Raw genomic sequence first — 16,043 nt, forward strand, 5'->3', positions numbered from 1 at the left:
TGCTGGACTCTCTGCCATTGTCCATGGCTGCAATGATAGACATATGACTATGTATGAAGAACTATACTATAGCAATGATATAGAGGAACTCAGTGAGGGGGGAGAGTGTAAGGCCCCCCAACAGGGAACACCTTACCATCTATCTCAAGAGAGCTTCCCCAATGACCACCGAAGATGAGGCTTGATGCAAAAGCAAAAGGCTTTATTCGATCACCAGCGCTGGGGCCAGGGCCAGTTCCTCATGCAGGAGGCTAGGCATCGCCCCCGAGTCATGGTATAGCATCCTTTTTAAAGGCTAAACCAAGGCTAAAATCACAAAACCATAAAACCATAACCATGAACAGGGAAGGGGAACCCTAAATATAAACAGGGAGGGGGAACCCTAAACATAAACAGGGAGGGGGCCATGCAATTAGAGGTGGGGGCTAGTTGCAGGTGCCCCTTATCTCTCAGGCTCACAGGCTCTATCTAAACTTAATCATGAAATATTCCTTCAGCTATTCACTGTTTTCTACTGCAAGCGAAATACAGAAAGCAAAGAAAAAGCAAATTAAATCCTTCTGTCCTTCCAATCCCAAATGTTCCCCTTCAAGGGAATTGGTGAGGGGATAAGGGAAATTCCAGGGCCTATGGAACTGTATCATAAAATGATAATAATAAAAAGAAGTAAAATTTCACAGGCAAAATCTCCTTCATGGCTCACTAAACCCTGGCCCCTGCTATGGAACACAACAAAGTTAAGAGAAGGAAAGGCAACCTGCCGCATTGAAAAGTGTAACCTTTAGGTGGTCACACACACACGCACACACACACCCTTCTTCCAAGGTGTTGGAGACTTAAGCATCTCTCTCTGCTAGATGGCAGCGCCTGACTCCTCAGATGTTGGGCTAAAAAAATGAGGGCAGCTGACACATGTTCACAGCCTCCTATCTAGAAAAGCAGAAAGAGAGGTACCAGCCTAAACAACTGAAGTAGGGGGTACTTGCTCCAATATGAGTCCAGCTGATGTGTCTACTCGCCAAGCATGGGCGATGGGAAGGCAGTAAGGGGCTGAACCAGCCTCAAAGAAACCAAGCCCCACACAGAGCAGTCCCACTAAGTGGGACACTCTCCAAGATCCAGCCTGCATGAAGAAGAGATGCTGGGCAGTACAGCCATTTCCTGGGACTGTCTGATGCTGTATCCGGCTGGTTCCCTCTCGTTTCAATCCCAACTCAGATGTTAGCTTTTCAAGAAGCATCATGACCATTCTATCCAAAGGCATCTCCTGTTGCACCCCATCACTTTTCTTTGTTTTCTTTTTTTTTAAAGACTTATTTTATTTTTATTGAATATATACAGAGAGGAGGAAAGACAGAGAGGAAGATCTTCTGTCCGATGATTCACTCCCCAAGTGATCGCAACAGCCAGAGTTGTGCTGGTCCAAAGCCAGGAGCCTAGAGCTCTTCCAGGTCTCCCATGCAGGTGCAGCGTCCCAAGGCTATTGGCTGTCCTCAACTGCTTTCCCAGGCCACAAGCAGGGAGCTGGATGGCAAGTGGAGCTGCCGGGATTAGAATTGGCGCCCCTATGCGATCCTGGCACATTCAAGGTGAGGACTTTAGGCACTAGGCCACCGCATTTTGTCCTACTTTGCTTTCTTATTAGCACTGGTCACTCTCTGAAATCACTTTCTTCCCCCCACTTGCAGTGGTCTGCCTCTCCCTCTATGAAGTCTCCAAGACTACAAGGATTTATGTGACTTATTCTCACAGCCCAACCTTGGTACGTGCCCAGTGCACAGAAATGCTTTAGCGGTGATTGGTTGTCTGTCACACTCCTTTCCTGTCTTCCCCTAAGTGAGATCACCTATGTGAAGTGCTGACCTAGGGTTAGGTACAGCTGGAAACTATCAGTGTCAATTCCTTTTTTCCTCCCTCACCTCCAGCTCCCCTACCCCAGGGTGGTATACCTGGAAAAGACTCTCTGGGCCTACACTGGGGAAGCTGGAATTCATATCCCAGCAGCCCAGCCAACATGCTGCCCATGCCCTCCAAGCTCCAAGCACCTGAGCAGCAAGACTGAGACAGAAAAACGACTCCCCCAAAACCTTGAGTGCCAGCCTTGGAAGAGCAGGCAGAATGCAAAAAGTGGAAGGCCCAAGTGAGCCCTCATTACCAGGCCTTCGTCTGCCCAGACCCCCATCTAGCAAGAGGAGCCGGAAAGCAGGAATGTGAATTGAAGGGGTTGAAGGAGTTGAAACTGACCTCCAGGGAGTGGTCCAGGAGGGAAATAGTGGGCACCTCCCTCTTGGGTTACCACTCACACTGGAGAACATGAAAATCAGGATTGGGGAGGGGATGGCTAGACAGAATGGCACCCACCAGAATGTGTGTGGGCTGGACAGTGGATCTAGTTGGGTTTAACTAGGCTTCAACTCCCATTGACATGTATGAGAGCTGAATGGGATGTGAGACAGACTGGACTAATCTGTTACACATACTGGCAAGCACGGGAACCAGGGTAGGGGGCAGGCCTGGTGGGGTTATTGTAGGTCGCTCCAACTAGGCTGCAGCTCCCACTGGTTAATGTGAGGCCCAAGTGTGTGCTGGGCAGAATCAGGCTGGACTACATAACCCATTGGTTCCAGTGGAAGACAGAGCTGGAAACAGAACCGACCCAGCAATTGCAGCCACCAGTTGATTTGGGGCGATGGACTGTGCTGGGCCCTGTACTTGCAAGTACACACAAAAATCAGGTCTGGGATCACTTCAGATGAAGTTTCTTTGGGGATTTCCCAAGTTGAACTGCCGGATCAGAACCCCAACTATGAAGGGAAGTGCAGGTTCCATGGTCTGCCATGGAGTACGATTGCCAGAGCCGAGTCTCTTCAGAGGCTCAGACGGAGCAGTGGACAACACAATCAGGTGCGCATGGAGGTCTATCGGAACCTGCAGAGGATACCTGGCACCACAACAGAGGACAGAATTAATCAATCAACTACTCTAGCCATATATTGGCAGTGAAAAACTGGGCAAACCGAGACTCTAAGGTGGACTATGTCAATCAGTGGATTCTGCAGTGACTTCTTCGTGCTTGAAATGGCAAGATTGGCTGTAGGAGGACATTGTGATCCTAAAGGTCAGCAAGCACAGGATTACAGTTGATTGGACAGTATTTGTATGAGAACAACTAAATGGATACCTTTTGCATAACTGGGTATCATTTGTATGAGAACAGCTGAGTAGACAGCATGTGAATGAGAACACTTGGTAGAATATACAAAACAAAAGGAGTTCCAAACAAAAGTATGGAACAGTGGATGGGTTTGTTGATAAGCTCAATACTTCCTCCCTTATCCCATATGACCACTAATAAACTTCGGCTTTGACCATCAGTCAGAGTCCATGAGTATTATTATTGGCTCCATGCACCAAGTCCACTGCTGCGCGACAGCGACAATTGGCAGCAATTCAGAATTGTTGAACTATCAAAACTGCATGAGAAGGACCTTCGGAGCATGCCCCACATCGGGGACCTGGGATGGATGGGAGGCTGGGTGGGATTTCTCCCTTTGTCTCCCCATTTACCTCAGATTAAAAAAAAAAGAACGTGGAAATAACAGTTTTCCTGTAGCCCTTGAACCTTTGTGCCCTAATTAACCATGTAAGGATTGCCAAAAAAAAGAGAAAGTTTTCAGTAACTTGCATTCCAAACTGGAAGTTTGAGCACAACCAAATCAGTAGACAATGTGTTAAATGCCATCCCCACGACCATATGCAGAATGACCATGGCCATGAAGGCAGCAAGGCCAGCGGACACACTGGTGCTTTACTGGCAATTCAGATACTATCAGCAGGGCTGACATCAGTGAACTGATTTTTTCCAAAACAGTGAACAAACTCTTGGAAAAGTACTGATCAAAACAGTTTTATTTTCTGGGGAGGTGTATATGTAGTAAACTTTTCAGAATATGCAAAGATGACTTGATTCTTTTTTGTTTCAAGATTTATTTTATTTTTATTACAAAGTCAGATATACAGAGAGGAGAAGAGATAGAGAGGAAGATCTTCCATCCATCCGATCATTCACTCCCTAAGTGAGCGCAAGGACCGGTGCTGCGCCTATCCGAAGCCAGGAGCCAGAAACTTCCTTCCGGGTCTTCCACACAGGTGCAGGGTCCCAAAGCATTGGGCCGTCCTAGACTGCTTTCCCAGGCCACAAGCAGGAAGCTGGATGGGGAGTGGAGCTGCTGGGATTAGAACCAGCGCCCATATGGGATCCCGGGGCGTTCAGGTGAGGACTTCAGCTGCTAGGCCACGCCACCAGGCCCAAGATGATTTGATTCTACCATGTGAAAATTCTAGGCTCAGATACATCTGCACAGGATTTTCACACACATGGTGACCAATGGTTTGAAAGTTGTCTCCATAGAAAGGGAGGTCCTGGACTGTAACATCCTGCTCAGGCCGCCTACATGCCAGTAGCACCCCCACAAATCCTTGCAACAATCAAGAAATGGCCTCTGATTTCCAAAATGTCCCCAAGGGGGCGGTACCACATCTGCTGTGGATGACCTTCAGCAGTCCCAAATACCCTCGTCCAGGAGCTGTTTTCCATCCTTCCAGTGAGTCAGTTTTGGAGTTTCTGTAACATCACTGACTTCCTCCATGTATCAGGTCAGCAGAGAGGTTCTTGGGGGATTGTCCCTTTAGAGCTGAGGGGGCTCTGCTGGATACAGGGCTGGGCTAAGGATCCAAGGATGGTGCTCATACAGAACATTCAACAAGGCCAGCTCCAAGCATGGGACAGGCACCAAGTACTTATATAAACAGCATTCCAAATGAAAGAGGACCAAGGCCCTAGGATGCAGGAGCAGAGAGGAGGGGCAGTTTGAAATGGGAACCTGTGATAGATACCAGACATCTGGGAAGTTCTGGAATGAGGCTCATAGAAAAGGACATGCAAGGTGACCAGATTAGAGAGTAGAGGGAGGGGCTGGGAAAGCAGGTAAGAGTAGGGATTATCTTCAAGAACTGCTGCAGAAGGAAAAGGCCAGGCCATGCAACTGAAACTGTTTATTGAAACTTCAGTTCTACAAAAGCGTGAAAAACCCAGATACAAAGCGGCAGCCGAAGAGGGCTGTGGATAGATCATCCCAGAGAAGAACTACAAGAGGGGGAAGCCCAGGAGTGGGGCAGTATGGTTGGAACACAAAGGTTAAGACTAAAGGTCCTGGCAGTCCGTGGCTCCATCAGACTGCAGGCAGGGGCTGGGTAGGGAGATGGTGCCAACCTCACTCACTCACACTTCCTCCAGCAGCTCTGACCTTGATCCCATCAGTCCCTGGCTCTCCTGCCTTTGGGACCTCACACAGGCCCAGGCCAGTGGCTGCTTTCTCCTCTTACCCCAAAGCCCCTACCTCCCACCTAGGGAACTCAAAAGCAGAAGTTTAGAAGAGCCCAGGGGAGGTCAAGCTGGAGTCTTTCCTCTGTTCATCTGTGGCATGCTGGTGGTCACCGCGCTGGAGCTTTCCTTGGCATCATCACTGCCTGGCCAGGCAGCCAGCCAGCCTCTGAGGTGCAGGGGTGACCCACCTAATGACCTTAAGTCCATCTGCCCCATAATCATGTTAGCTCCTCCCCAGGAGGACAGGGGACCAGCCAAGGACCCAAAGAGGTAGGGAGGCTCGAAGTCAAGCTTTGCTCCTCCAGGTTCTTAAGAGACTCCCAAATCCTCATAAGGCATTCCTTGGAGACCTACCTAGCCTGGAAAAATAAAAGACTTGAGGCGGGACAGCTCCATGACACTGTACAATGAACACTGCTGGGACTGGGCAAGTGGTGGAGGTTCTGGGCTCCAGGGCCAGGCCAGGGCTGGGCCAGGCGCATGGTACCCAGTGATCAGAGGTCTGGTGGCAAGCGTGTGATTGGGATGGTGGCAGGCCTGGCAAACTGGGGAGTCTCTCTGGAGCTTCTGGCAAAGGAGGCAGTTATAAAGAACAGTGGGAGGGGCAGGAGGTTCTGGGGGAGGCAGCGGAGGAGGAGCCAGGGGGGCCAGAAGACTGCCCCAGAGAAAACACAGTCCCATGTCACCTCCGAGGCAGTTGGAGATGTTAGAAGGAGGCGGTAGGCACTGCGGCAAAGGAGAAGGAGTACAGGGCTCCAAAAGGCACCTGGAGGTCAATCCAAGGTTGGGAGGACCAGGTGCAGGGCTGCAAGACAGTACTAAGGACTGGTGCATGACCGCCACTGATGCCACGGCCAAGGCCACACTGCTCACGTATGCCATTGCCAACAAGCAGGACAGCTGCAGGGGAGAAAGTACAAAAGAAGGTTTCTGACTGTTTTGAACACAATCATCCTACTCCAGTCTATTCAGGCTGGGCTCTCCTTTATAGCCTTTTATAGCCCACCCTACCCAACTACTTTCAACCCCCACCCCTGAGCCTATACCACCCTGTGCTCTGGCCTCTTCGTGCCCCCACCTCACCTTTACCAGCCGCTGGCAGAGGGAGCCCAGGGCTAGCTGCCAGGTTGGCTGCTCCAGCAGCACACACAGGTCTGTGTAGGTGTACCAGCCCCGCCGCCGTCCCTGCTGCTCAGCCACACTGGCAGGAAGTGAGAAGACACAGGGATTCTGCAAACTCTCCCCCAGGCAGCCTAGCAGCCTGCTCCCCTCCCACAGGACCCAGCAAAAAACACTGGGGAACTTGGTGATGCTGCTGCCACTGTAGATAATGAAGATAATCAAACCCGCGCTCATTTGTTTGTTTGTTTTGAGAGACAAGGAGAGGGGCACAAAAGAGTTCCTGGACACTGGTTCAGTACTCAAATGTCCCAGTGGCCAGGGCTGGACTGAACTGGGACCAATGTTAGGGTTCAGGAACTTAATCCGGGTGTCCAGCATGGGTAGCAGGAACCCAACTACATGAGTCATCCCCACTGGCTCCCAGGGTCTGCAGTGGCAGGAAGCTGGAGTCAGCAGGAAGAAGCAGGTTACATCTAGGAACTCCAATGTGGGAACTCCACACACACCCCCAAATACCTGTATTTTTATTGAAGTTGCTCCTACTCTCCCAAAGAAGGGCAGACAAATTTGGGAACCATGATATCAGGGAATCCTCTTTACTGTCTCTCCCCTCCCCTATAATCCTTCATCTCTAGCTCCTATGCCTTAGGTCTCTGACCCCAAATATCCTCAGCCCTCTTCCCAATCCCTGGAACGTACCAGCCCTCCAGCCAGCTCAGCACCTCAAAGATCTCCCGGGGATCTGTGTAGAGACGCCAGTCCTGTGGGTGAGAGACAAGACTTGGACGTGAACTACAGACATTCAGCAGGGCTGCAGCAGTGACTACAACTACCACCAGCACTTCCACACTCCTGCGGAACTTACTACAACCCGGAAACTGTTGTGAACGTTTCCATGGGTTACCTCACTTAATCACCACTTCCCTGGTTCCCCAATACCCCCTCCACCAAGGGTGAAGAGAGAAAATGAACTCTGAGAGTGCCCACAGGGAGGTCAGAGAAAGTCTGAAAGCAAATAATCAGAGTCTGATTGGATAAACCCTGACTCCTGGGCTCACCATCCAGGAATCACCAGAAGTTGTGGATAGTGAATAGGAACAAAAAAAGAAACACTGACAAAGTAGGGTGGAAGGATGGGCAGGAAGAGACATGAAAAAGAAATAGAATACAATGAGACCAGGAAGAAAGGGAAGCAGTGACGGGCCAAGAACCAGAGCAAGAGAAGAGACAGCATCTCACCATGGCACGCAGGAAGCTCCGCTCCAGGGCATTCAGAGTGGATACTGCCACACCCCCAGCAGCTCCCCATTCATCATTGAAGACCTCCTCCTCCTCGCCTTCGTCATAGAGGTACTTACTGGCCACCATCTGCAGAGGAACCAGAGGAGATGGCATGAGAGCTCGCACACTTGGTGCTTTGGTCTCGCTAGGCGATGAAGGGAAGGGGGCATCTCACCATGGAGATCAGGAACAAGTCGGAGGATGACACGTGTTGCAGGTAGTCTGGGTTTCGGTGCCGGAGGCGCTCGATGTACACCAGGGCCAGCATCATGGCACATGGGGAGATGCAAGCCTCCCTGGGGGGCAGAAAGACCTGATAATTAAACCCCAGGGTCCTGTTCTTGTAGTTTGAAAGATGCACAGCCCTGTCTGTATAGCTCTCTCTTTCGGGAGACAAACATTCCCCTCTCTCACAGGGGGCTGACCCTCTCAACCTCTCCCGCTTCCCTTCCAGGCTCACCGTGACACATGAGCCACATATTTCTTCTGGAGTCGGCGAACAGGGCTAGGGGCTGCCTTCTGGAGCAGCTCCACCGCAATGTCTGTGAAGAATACAAGGCAGCTGCCATGAGCATTCAGCCCCCAACCAGCCCACATGCTCTCAGCGAAGACCAGGGCCACATGACCTGAGACCTCGCAGGCAGGACCCTAACTAGCCAAACAGAAGTCACACCTTTCCAGGCTGGGGGGTCAGAAAGACCATTCCAGGCTTGAATTGCAATTCCTTGCATCAGCCAAGTTTACGTCCCTGACACTGGAATGTTTTCATACCTGTCTCACACTGTCATCCATCTCAGAAGTAAACACTTTGTTTACTTGGGAAGCATGATGGTTATTCTGGGAAAATCAAGTGTTTATATAAAATTGAGAATGATACAGATCTGTTCTCACAAGTTTTTTTTTTTTTAATTCACTTGGGCTAAAAAAATATGAAGCAAACTATCTTCTAAGGGTGTCTCCCCAAGAAAAACTTCAGTAGCTCCTGAGAACCCCATTTCCACCTGCTGGGACACACCACACCACCTCCTCACCTGCCACGGGGCTGGAGAGCTCCTCCAGGCTGCAGTCGGTCTCCCAGTCCCAGCCATAATAGAGTCTCCTTCGAATCCTGGCACTCAGCTTCTGGTGTCCAGGGAGGAACTGAAACACAGTGATGAAGTAGCATGGGGAGGGCAAAGGGCACAGAAGGAAGCTTCGTGCCCTTTGCCAATAGCAGCCTGACACCCAGAGAGACAGACACTCACCCACGCACACCACAGGGTTCCTGGAGAGAGGTTCAACAAGAACGGCTCCTTGTCACCAGCCCTATCCCCCTATTCCGACACCCGCGTTTCTCCTTCGGGGCCCAAGTGGCCTGGGCCGGGAGCAGGCACTTCCTCCCAGTCCAGAGCACCACAGCCCAGAGAATGAGCTCTGGGAGGTTTGGAGGCGGGCCGCGTGCTCACCGTGAAGTCTTGGAAGCCGGTAAGGGAGAAGGTGCCTTCCTCATCCAGGAGAAGTCCGGCCAGGTCCATCGCGTGCCGCCAACCACCGCCCTGCCAAAGGCGGAACGGAAGGAGTTGTGAGGGACTCGGAGTGGCCCTCGCCCCAGGTCCACCTGCAGCGAAGCCTCCCCGGTGCCGACCGCCTCGGCCCGCGCAGCCCCCTCCCTCAGCGGCTCCTCCTGCAGCAGCAGCAGCAGCGACAGGCGGAGCCCCGGCAGAAGGGCGACTCTTCCTGTTCCGCCCGGACGCGGTGCTCACCTCTCCTGTGTCAGAGGAGGCCTGGCTGACTGCCGCGCCCGCCCGCGTTTACAAGCCGCAGGGTGTTGCCGTCCTCAGCCAGTCAGCGCGTCGGCACTTCCTGCCGGCCCAGCCCCGCCCAGCCTTAGCCTCCCTGCCCCAACTCCAGGTCAGCCGAGCACTCCTGCGGTCCTCGTCAGAGAAATGGGGACGGTGCCTAGGCGAGAATGGAGAAGCTAGGCGGGGATCAGAGCAGAGGCGGAGCAGCCAGTCCCTCCTATTTGTTTTGTGCCAGGCAAGATACAAACACACCCAGCACTGCACCTGCCAAGTGGGGGAAAGCGCACCCCAGAAACTTACAGAAGGGGCACACGAACCGCGAAAAGGGCACAAGGGAAACCTACTACCTGCCTCTTCATGCCGTGTGCAACTTTAAACCTTAAACACTATTTTTGCAGGATCATTGTGGAGAGGAAGATCTCAAAGAACTAGCAAGGTTCAGAACAATCCTAACACTTCCACCACCACCCTCAGAAGAAAACAACTAAACAAGCTTTTATTTTTTAAATCCACCTCCCGCTCCCAATTTTACTCCGAGTGAAGAATGGTGGGGACAGAGAAGGAAGAAGCTTCTAAAGTTTACGGAAATAATAGGAAAAGGAAGCAACTTTTCCGAGTGGGCCAAGCTCTTGGCGAGGCTGCCGAGTCACGCGCTCCTTGTTTACCCGCTGAGGGGAGGGGACCGGGAGGACCCGAGCGTTTAGCTGAATAGGAAGGGTCGCCGCCGCCCTTCCCGAACGAACACAAGCGGATCCTGCCGGCCAGGGGATTCTGGGTGCCTGGACGCCCACTTCCTGGCCCGCAGTCAGGAATGACACCTGGGACGCTGGAGCGAGCACCAGAGTCCCTGGAGGCCGCCCCCACCGTCCGGACCCTGACCCCGCCGCCTCAGGACTCCCGGCAGCCAAACACCCTTTCCGTTCGCCCGCGTCGGCGCCGGGGTCATAAGCACCCGCCGTGCGCAGGCGCGGGTCGCCCTACCGCGTCGGTTAGCCTACGTCACGTGACGCCTCGTCGCGCCGCCGTCACGTGACGGCCGTCCGCAGCTTCTGGCCTCCTGGGCGTGCGCCCCCTTCCGCCTGACGCGCCCCCGGCGGCGGCCGCGCAGCAGCCCTGGCTCCTCGCGGGCTCGGGCGGCGGCTGCGGCGGGGCTATGGCGAGCGGAGGCGGAGGTGGTAACACCGGCGCGGTGGGAGTCCAGGGGCTGGGCCTGAGCCTCGGCCTGGGCCTGGGTCTAAGCCTTGGCATGGGGGAGGCCCCTGGCGAGGCGGAGGAGGAGGCTGCCACGGCCGAGGCGGTAGGACGCCTAGCTACGGCGCTGTGGCTGCGGCTCCGGGGCTGGGAAGCGGTGCTGGCGGCGGCGCAGCGACTGCTGGTGTGGGAGAAGCCGCTGCACAGCCTGGTCACTGCGGCGGCGCTCAACGGCCTCTTCTGGTAACGGCCGCGGAGGCGGGGGCGGGGCCGGGGCCGGGCTGCGCGGGAGTGCGGGGGCGGGAGAGGCTGGCGGAGCTGTCCCCTGGGCTGGGGTGCCGCTGGGTCCCCGAGGGGAATGGCCCATTTCTGTCATACCCCCCTCCAGTTATGGGAAGCTGACGTCCGACTAGATAGACCCAGTTCTCTTGTCTCTGGGTGGTGAGTTAGGCCTGCAGGTGCAGTTCCCCCATCACTTGGTGCCTCTCCGCCATTGGCCTTGGGCACGGGAGCCTGTGTCACCCACTCACCGCTGAGGTGCCGGTCTGTCCCTAAGGTTGCTGTCTTCGTCGTCCCTCCGGCCCTTTTTCCTGCTCAGCGTCTCACTTTTGGCCTATTTTCTCCTGGATCTTTGGCAGCCACGCGTTCTCCCCGAGGTTGCAGGTGAGTATTCCTTTATGCAATCAACAAACAGCCATTGTGTGCTCGCTCATTCGCCTCCTGGGTGGAGTTGGATAGTGAGGGGTTTATGCTTCTCATCTTAGGACAGCTGTCTTAGATGAGAATTGTCCCTTTCCCAAAAGTGAGGTTAGCGGGGGCGGGGAAGGGCGGATAGTGAGTGGGTTAAGACTGTAGAGTTTGCAACAAAGTTGCTTGGATCTACCACTTATTGTATGTGAAACATTGTTTCTGGATCCTTATTTTACTCCCTCTCCTTATCTGTGAAGCAGGGAGCATAGAACTTGCTTCCTAGGCAGATGAAGATTAAATGAGATAACACACCTTACTCATGGTATTGCATCATATAAGATGGATGTCAGGGGTAATGTTAGCCCATTGTTGTTGTTGCTATCTGTGTATCTGCAGATAGATATTTTGGAGCAATTAGGTACTAGGCTGAGTGTGGTGTACTTTGGGTGTATACCTGAGTAAAATGAAGAAGGTGAAGTCTAAAGGAGACAGACCATAACACATGAAATCCTCTGTGATCGGTGACGACTACAGGTGAGAGGATCCCACCACTCAGTGATTTGTCCCCTTTCTCTGTCTCTCTAGCATCCTCCCCAGAAGAGCCACACTCTGACAGGTGAGCAGAGGAATACCTCTTGAAGACCACCCTCAAATCCTGTCTTTCTTGCTAGGATTCACATGGGGCAGTGCTGCAGCCCCAGTAGTCACAGTCCTAGCATAACGAGTGGACTGGTCGGAATCTGGGGACTGCTGGGTGCTAGGCTCCCTGAGGTGGTCCTCTCTGGGCAGAGGGTTGGGCTCTCTGTGTCTGGCATTCCTGAGCCCAGCCAGCCTCCCTGTGGAAGGTGGGATTGTCTGCTGCCTTCAGGGTCTCACTGATGTTCTTGGAGGAGTGTGAGTACCCGGGAAGCCTGGGTCTGAGGCCTCCAGGGCTTGTGTCCTGTTTCCCCAGTGAGGGTGCGGGGTCAGGCGCCCGGCCTCACCTGCTGAGTGTGCCCGAGTTGTGCAGATACCTGGCTGAGAGCTGGCTCACCTTCCAGATTCACCTACAGGAGCTGCTGCAGTACAAGAGGCAGAATCCAGCTCAGGTAATCTGTCCCTCCTCCATCGTGGTTGATGCAGTGGGTTTCTGCGTTGTGGGGAAATAGAGGCTGGGGAATGGAGGATAACTTTGTGATCTGTTGACACTCTCCTACCAAGGCAAACCATTGAGAATTATGGGTGTTTGCTGGTTTTCCTGGCAGACTCCCTGAACTGGTGGTGCCAGGCCTCCTCTGGGCTAGAGCAGGTCTCTGCATCCCTAGTGAACATTCCCCTCCCCCACCTGCCGAGCACTGGTTTCCCAGCCAGGTGAGTGGACGGTGGTGCCTGTGTGTTCTCCCCTGCAGTTCTGTGCTCGAGTCTGCTCTGGCTGTGCCGTGCTGGCCGTGCTGGGACACTATGTGCCCGGGATCATGATTTCCTACATTGTCTGTGAGTAGCACCAGTTCTGCCCTGCCCAGAGTCCGCCCATTTCCCATTCGTTCGTTTTGTTTTGCCCCACACTGTGCACCACTCAGCTTCTAGTTTGTGAGGCCTCCAGGGATGCTATAGTAGTATTCACAGTGGGCGAGTCCTCAGGGAGGAGGGCAGCAGGCATGGAAGGGGAGAGACTGGCACAGCCTTGGGAGAAGGCCTTGTCTGCCTGTTCAGCCCTGCTACTTAGAGACCATTGGATGAGGGCTCCTGGGAAGTGGGAGTAGGGAACTGAGTGGACTCTACCCTGTAGTGCTAAGTATCCTGCTGTGGCCCCTGGTGGTATATCATGAGCTGATCCAGAGAATGTATACTCGCCTTGAGCCCCTGCTCATGCAGCTGGACTACAGCATGAAGGCAGAAGCTGATGCCCTGCACCACAAACACGACAAGAGGAGTAAGGGGCACAGGCGGGAGGTGGTGTGGAGGGGGATTTGAATCATGAACTGCCCTGGGATCCAAAGTCCAGTTCCTTGGCCCTGTGTGTCGCCACCATGGATGCCTGCTGACTCAGTACCCCCGCTGTTCTTGCTTCCCCAGAGCGCCAGGGGAAGTGCACTCCCCCAGGAGGTGATGAGCCACTGGCAGAGACCGAGAGCGAAAGTGAGGCAGAGCTGGCTGGCTTCCCCCCAGTGGTGAGGTCCCCAGAGTGGGGAGGGGGAAGATTCGTCTGCTTCACCGCTGCCTCCCCTCTGGGGTGGGGTGGGGGATAGGAGGAGCCGGAAGTTTAGAGGGAAGTGGTACTCCTGGGAAATTGGTTCTCTTGTCCCCTGTTTGTTCATCTATGTTCTGCAGGTGGATGTGAAGAAAACAGCACTGGCCTTGGCCATTACAGACTCAGAGCTTTCGGATGAAGAGGCTTCTATCTTGGAGAGTGGCGGTTTCTCCGTGTCCCGGGCAACAACTCCACAGCTGACCGATGTCTCCGAAGGTATAGGGGACACACTGCCGTTCTTGATATTTCTGCTCCATGTTAGACAACATTGGTTGTCATAAGCTCTTTGGTTCCCCATAAACGTCTTATATGAACAATTGATTCTACTGTTCTTTTTTTTGTTGTTCTGTTTTTGTAACTGATTCTACTCTTAAATATATACAACCTTAACACCTGGTGCTTGGCCCAGTTCCAGGGCTTGAGTGTGCCTCCTTGAGTTGATCAGCCACTACAGCCAATCAGAGCAGCGCACCCATTCTGAACCCTTTGTTTTCCATATAGATTTGGACCAACAGAGCCTGCCAAGTGAGCCAGAGGAGGCCCTGAGCCGGGAGCTAGGAGAGGGAGAAGGAGAAGAAGCAGAGCTGGCCCCTCCGGAAGTTGTGCTGGGCACCCCCCAGACCCTCTCGAGGCAAGCCCTGGACTCAGAGGAGGAGGAGGAGGAGGAAGACATGGCCACCCAAGAAACCCTGCTCCGGCTTTCATCCCCCCTCCACTTTGTGAACACGCACTTCAATGGGGCAGGGTCTTCCTCAGGTGCGGGGCCGTGCTCCTCTGGAGGACCAGTGGAGACGCTGATCCCCAAGGCAGTGAGTGGTGACCTCACTGATGCACCCAGCACCCTGTCACCCCCACTTGGCCTTGCTGCAAGCAACCTGGTCCCATCCCCTTCCATGCTCCCCCCTCCTTGCCAGGACTTCCCCCAGACCCTGCCAGCCCCTGAGGAAGAAGAGGCACTCACCACTGAGGACTTTGAGTTGCTGGATCAGGGGGAGCTGGAGCAGCTGACCACGGAGCCGGGCTTGGGGCCAGAGACACCCCCAGAGCCCCCGGATGCTCCTCCTCCTCTATCAGCAGGGCTGGATGCCCGTTCTCTGGTACAGTCAGACCAAGAGGCCCAGGCTGGGGCAGAGCCATGAGCCCTCAGGGGAGGAGCTGCAGGCACGCCAGGGCTTCCTGGCTGCAGGTGTTACTGTTTCCTCCTGCCCCTCCAGACCCAATAAGGGGCCATGTATAGGGCAACTGGCTGTCAGATGGTAGCCAGTCCACCCCTCTGCCTGCCTGCCTGCCTGCCTGCTATCCTGGGCCTCATGGTGCACCTGTGCCTAGGATTGGTTTTAAGTTTGTAAATACTTTTCCAGTTGGATCTGTGGATGTGAACAGGGCCAGGGAAGTCTTTCCCACAGCCTGCACTTGGCTCCCTGCCTCATCTGTATTCTCATTCCACTGTGTCCCAAGCCCTGGTGGTCCAGCCCTCTGTTCTCCCTCCTATCCTCAGGGACCTGCACTGCTCTGCCCTCGTGTCCCACTGGGTTGTTTAGTTCAGGCACTTTATTGTTTTCCTTTCCTGTACCTTATTCCTCTCTGCTTTACCTCCCTGCTGTGTCATGTCTTTAGCAACTCAGCCCCACCTTTGCCACCTCCGTTTTCCCAGCAGGCACTATGAAGCTTTAGGGAGGCTCCCAGGCTGGGGGCAGTGGGTCCGACCAGTAGTTTTGCACTTAGGTCACTGGTAGCTCTGGAAGCTGCACTGCCCCCTTGCCCTTGTTCATGCAAGCCTCTACTGATGCAGAAGAGCAGGGCTCCTGCAGCATAGGCACTTGTGCTGGGGACAGGGAACATGTCCCAGGAGTGAAGAAGGCAGCCTGCTCCTCTGGGCCACGGGTGGTCAAAGTGTGGTGGAACCCTTGTCCTCGGGGCAGGCAGTAGTAACATCTGTGCGGGTGTCACTTGGGAAAATAAAGTGTCCATTGGCTAGAAGCACTGCCTGCCTCCTTATGGCTCTGCTTTCCACACTCTGCGCTTTGTCCGGTCCTCACCCTGCCCTCTCCCACCCCAGTCTTGCTCCTGGCTGTTTATTTACCTTGGTGCAAAACAAGTCCAGAGGCAAAGGCTTAATCCAGACAACCTTAACTTCACCTTTTCACCATCTGCTCTGGCAGCCTGATCTGTTTAGTGAGATTTAGCATGTGTGAATAAAGTTTATGCAGGAGGAAAATGCTTGGTCTTCCCACTCAATAGAAACTTGGGGTCCTAACAGTTGTTTCATACCATGTGGCCCACAATCCTAACCCTGTCCTCTCAGCAGTTTTATAGATGCTCACAGTTGACTTGCTCAGCTCTGGTTTAGCTATGCTAGGGA

The 16,043-nt window shown here is 53.7% G+C and overlaps 2 protein-coding genes across 3 annotated transcripts; one reads left to right on the forward strand and one right to left on the reverse strand.

The window, feature by feature from the left end:
- Window positions 1-5,398: 5,398 nt before the first annotated feature.
- CNPPD1 (cyclin Pas1/PHO80 domain containing 1) lies at window positions 5,399-10,268 on the reverse strand. The gene is made up of 9 exons (XM_004576817.4): window positions 10,236-10,268; window positions 9,235-9,324; window positions 8,821-8,929; window positions 8,250-8,331; window positions 7,965-8,085; window positions 7,748-7,876; window positions 7,208-7,269; window positions 6,470-6,587; window positions 5,399-6,286 (listed from the first exon to the last, which is right to left on the reverse strand). Exons 2-9 carry the CDS (start codon window positions 9,301-9,303, stop codon window positions 5,741-5,743), a joined length of 1,236 nt encoding a protein of 411 aa, XP_004576874.2. The 5' UTR covers window positions 9,304-9,324; window positions 10,236-10,268; the 3' UTR covers window positions 5,399-5,740.
- Window positions 10,269-10,291: 23 nt separating this feature from the next.
- On the forward strand, window positions 10,292-15,667 carry RETREG2 (reticulophagy regulator family member 2). 2 transcript variants are annotated; one of them, XM_004576816.2, is made up of 9 exons: window positions 10,292-11,004; window positions 11,318-11,424; window positions 12,037-12,067; window positions 12,404-12,539; window positions 12,840-12,924; window positions 13,220-13,363; window positions 13,507-13,601; window positions 13,762-13,897; window positions 14,183-15,667. In XM_004576816.2, the coding sequence occupies exons 1-9, from the start codon at window positions 10,724-10,726 to the stop codon at window positions 14,818-14,820; spliced, it is 1,653 nt and encodes a 550-aa protein (XP_004576873.2). In that variant the 5' UTR covers window positions 10,292-10,723; the 3' UTR covers window positions 14,821-15,667. The 2 variants fall into 2 exon arrangements, with proteins under 2 accessions (XP_004576873.2, XP_058521009.1); XM_058665026.1 differs by lacking the exon at window positions 10,292-11,004 and having other exon boundaries at window positions 11,339-11,424; window positions 12,492-12,539.
- The last annotated feature ends 376 nt before the right edge of the window (window positions 15,668-16,043 follow it).

The sequence above is a fragment of the Ochotona princeps genome, chromosome 5 (assembly GCF_030435755.1).
Source record: "Ochotona princeps isolate mOchPri1 chromosome 5, mOchPri1.hap1, whole genome shotgun sequence".
In the NCBI taxonomy this organism is placed as follows: domain Eukaryota; kingdom Metazoa; phylum Chordata; class Mammalia; order Lagomorpha; family Ochotonidae; genus Ochotona; species Ochotona princeps.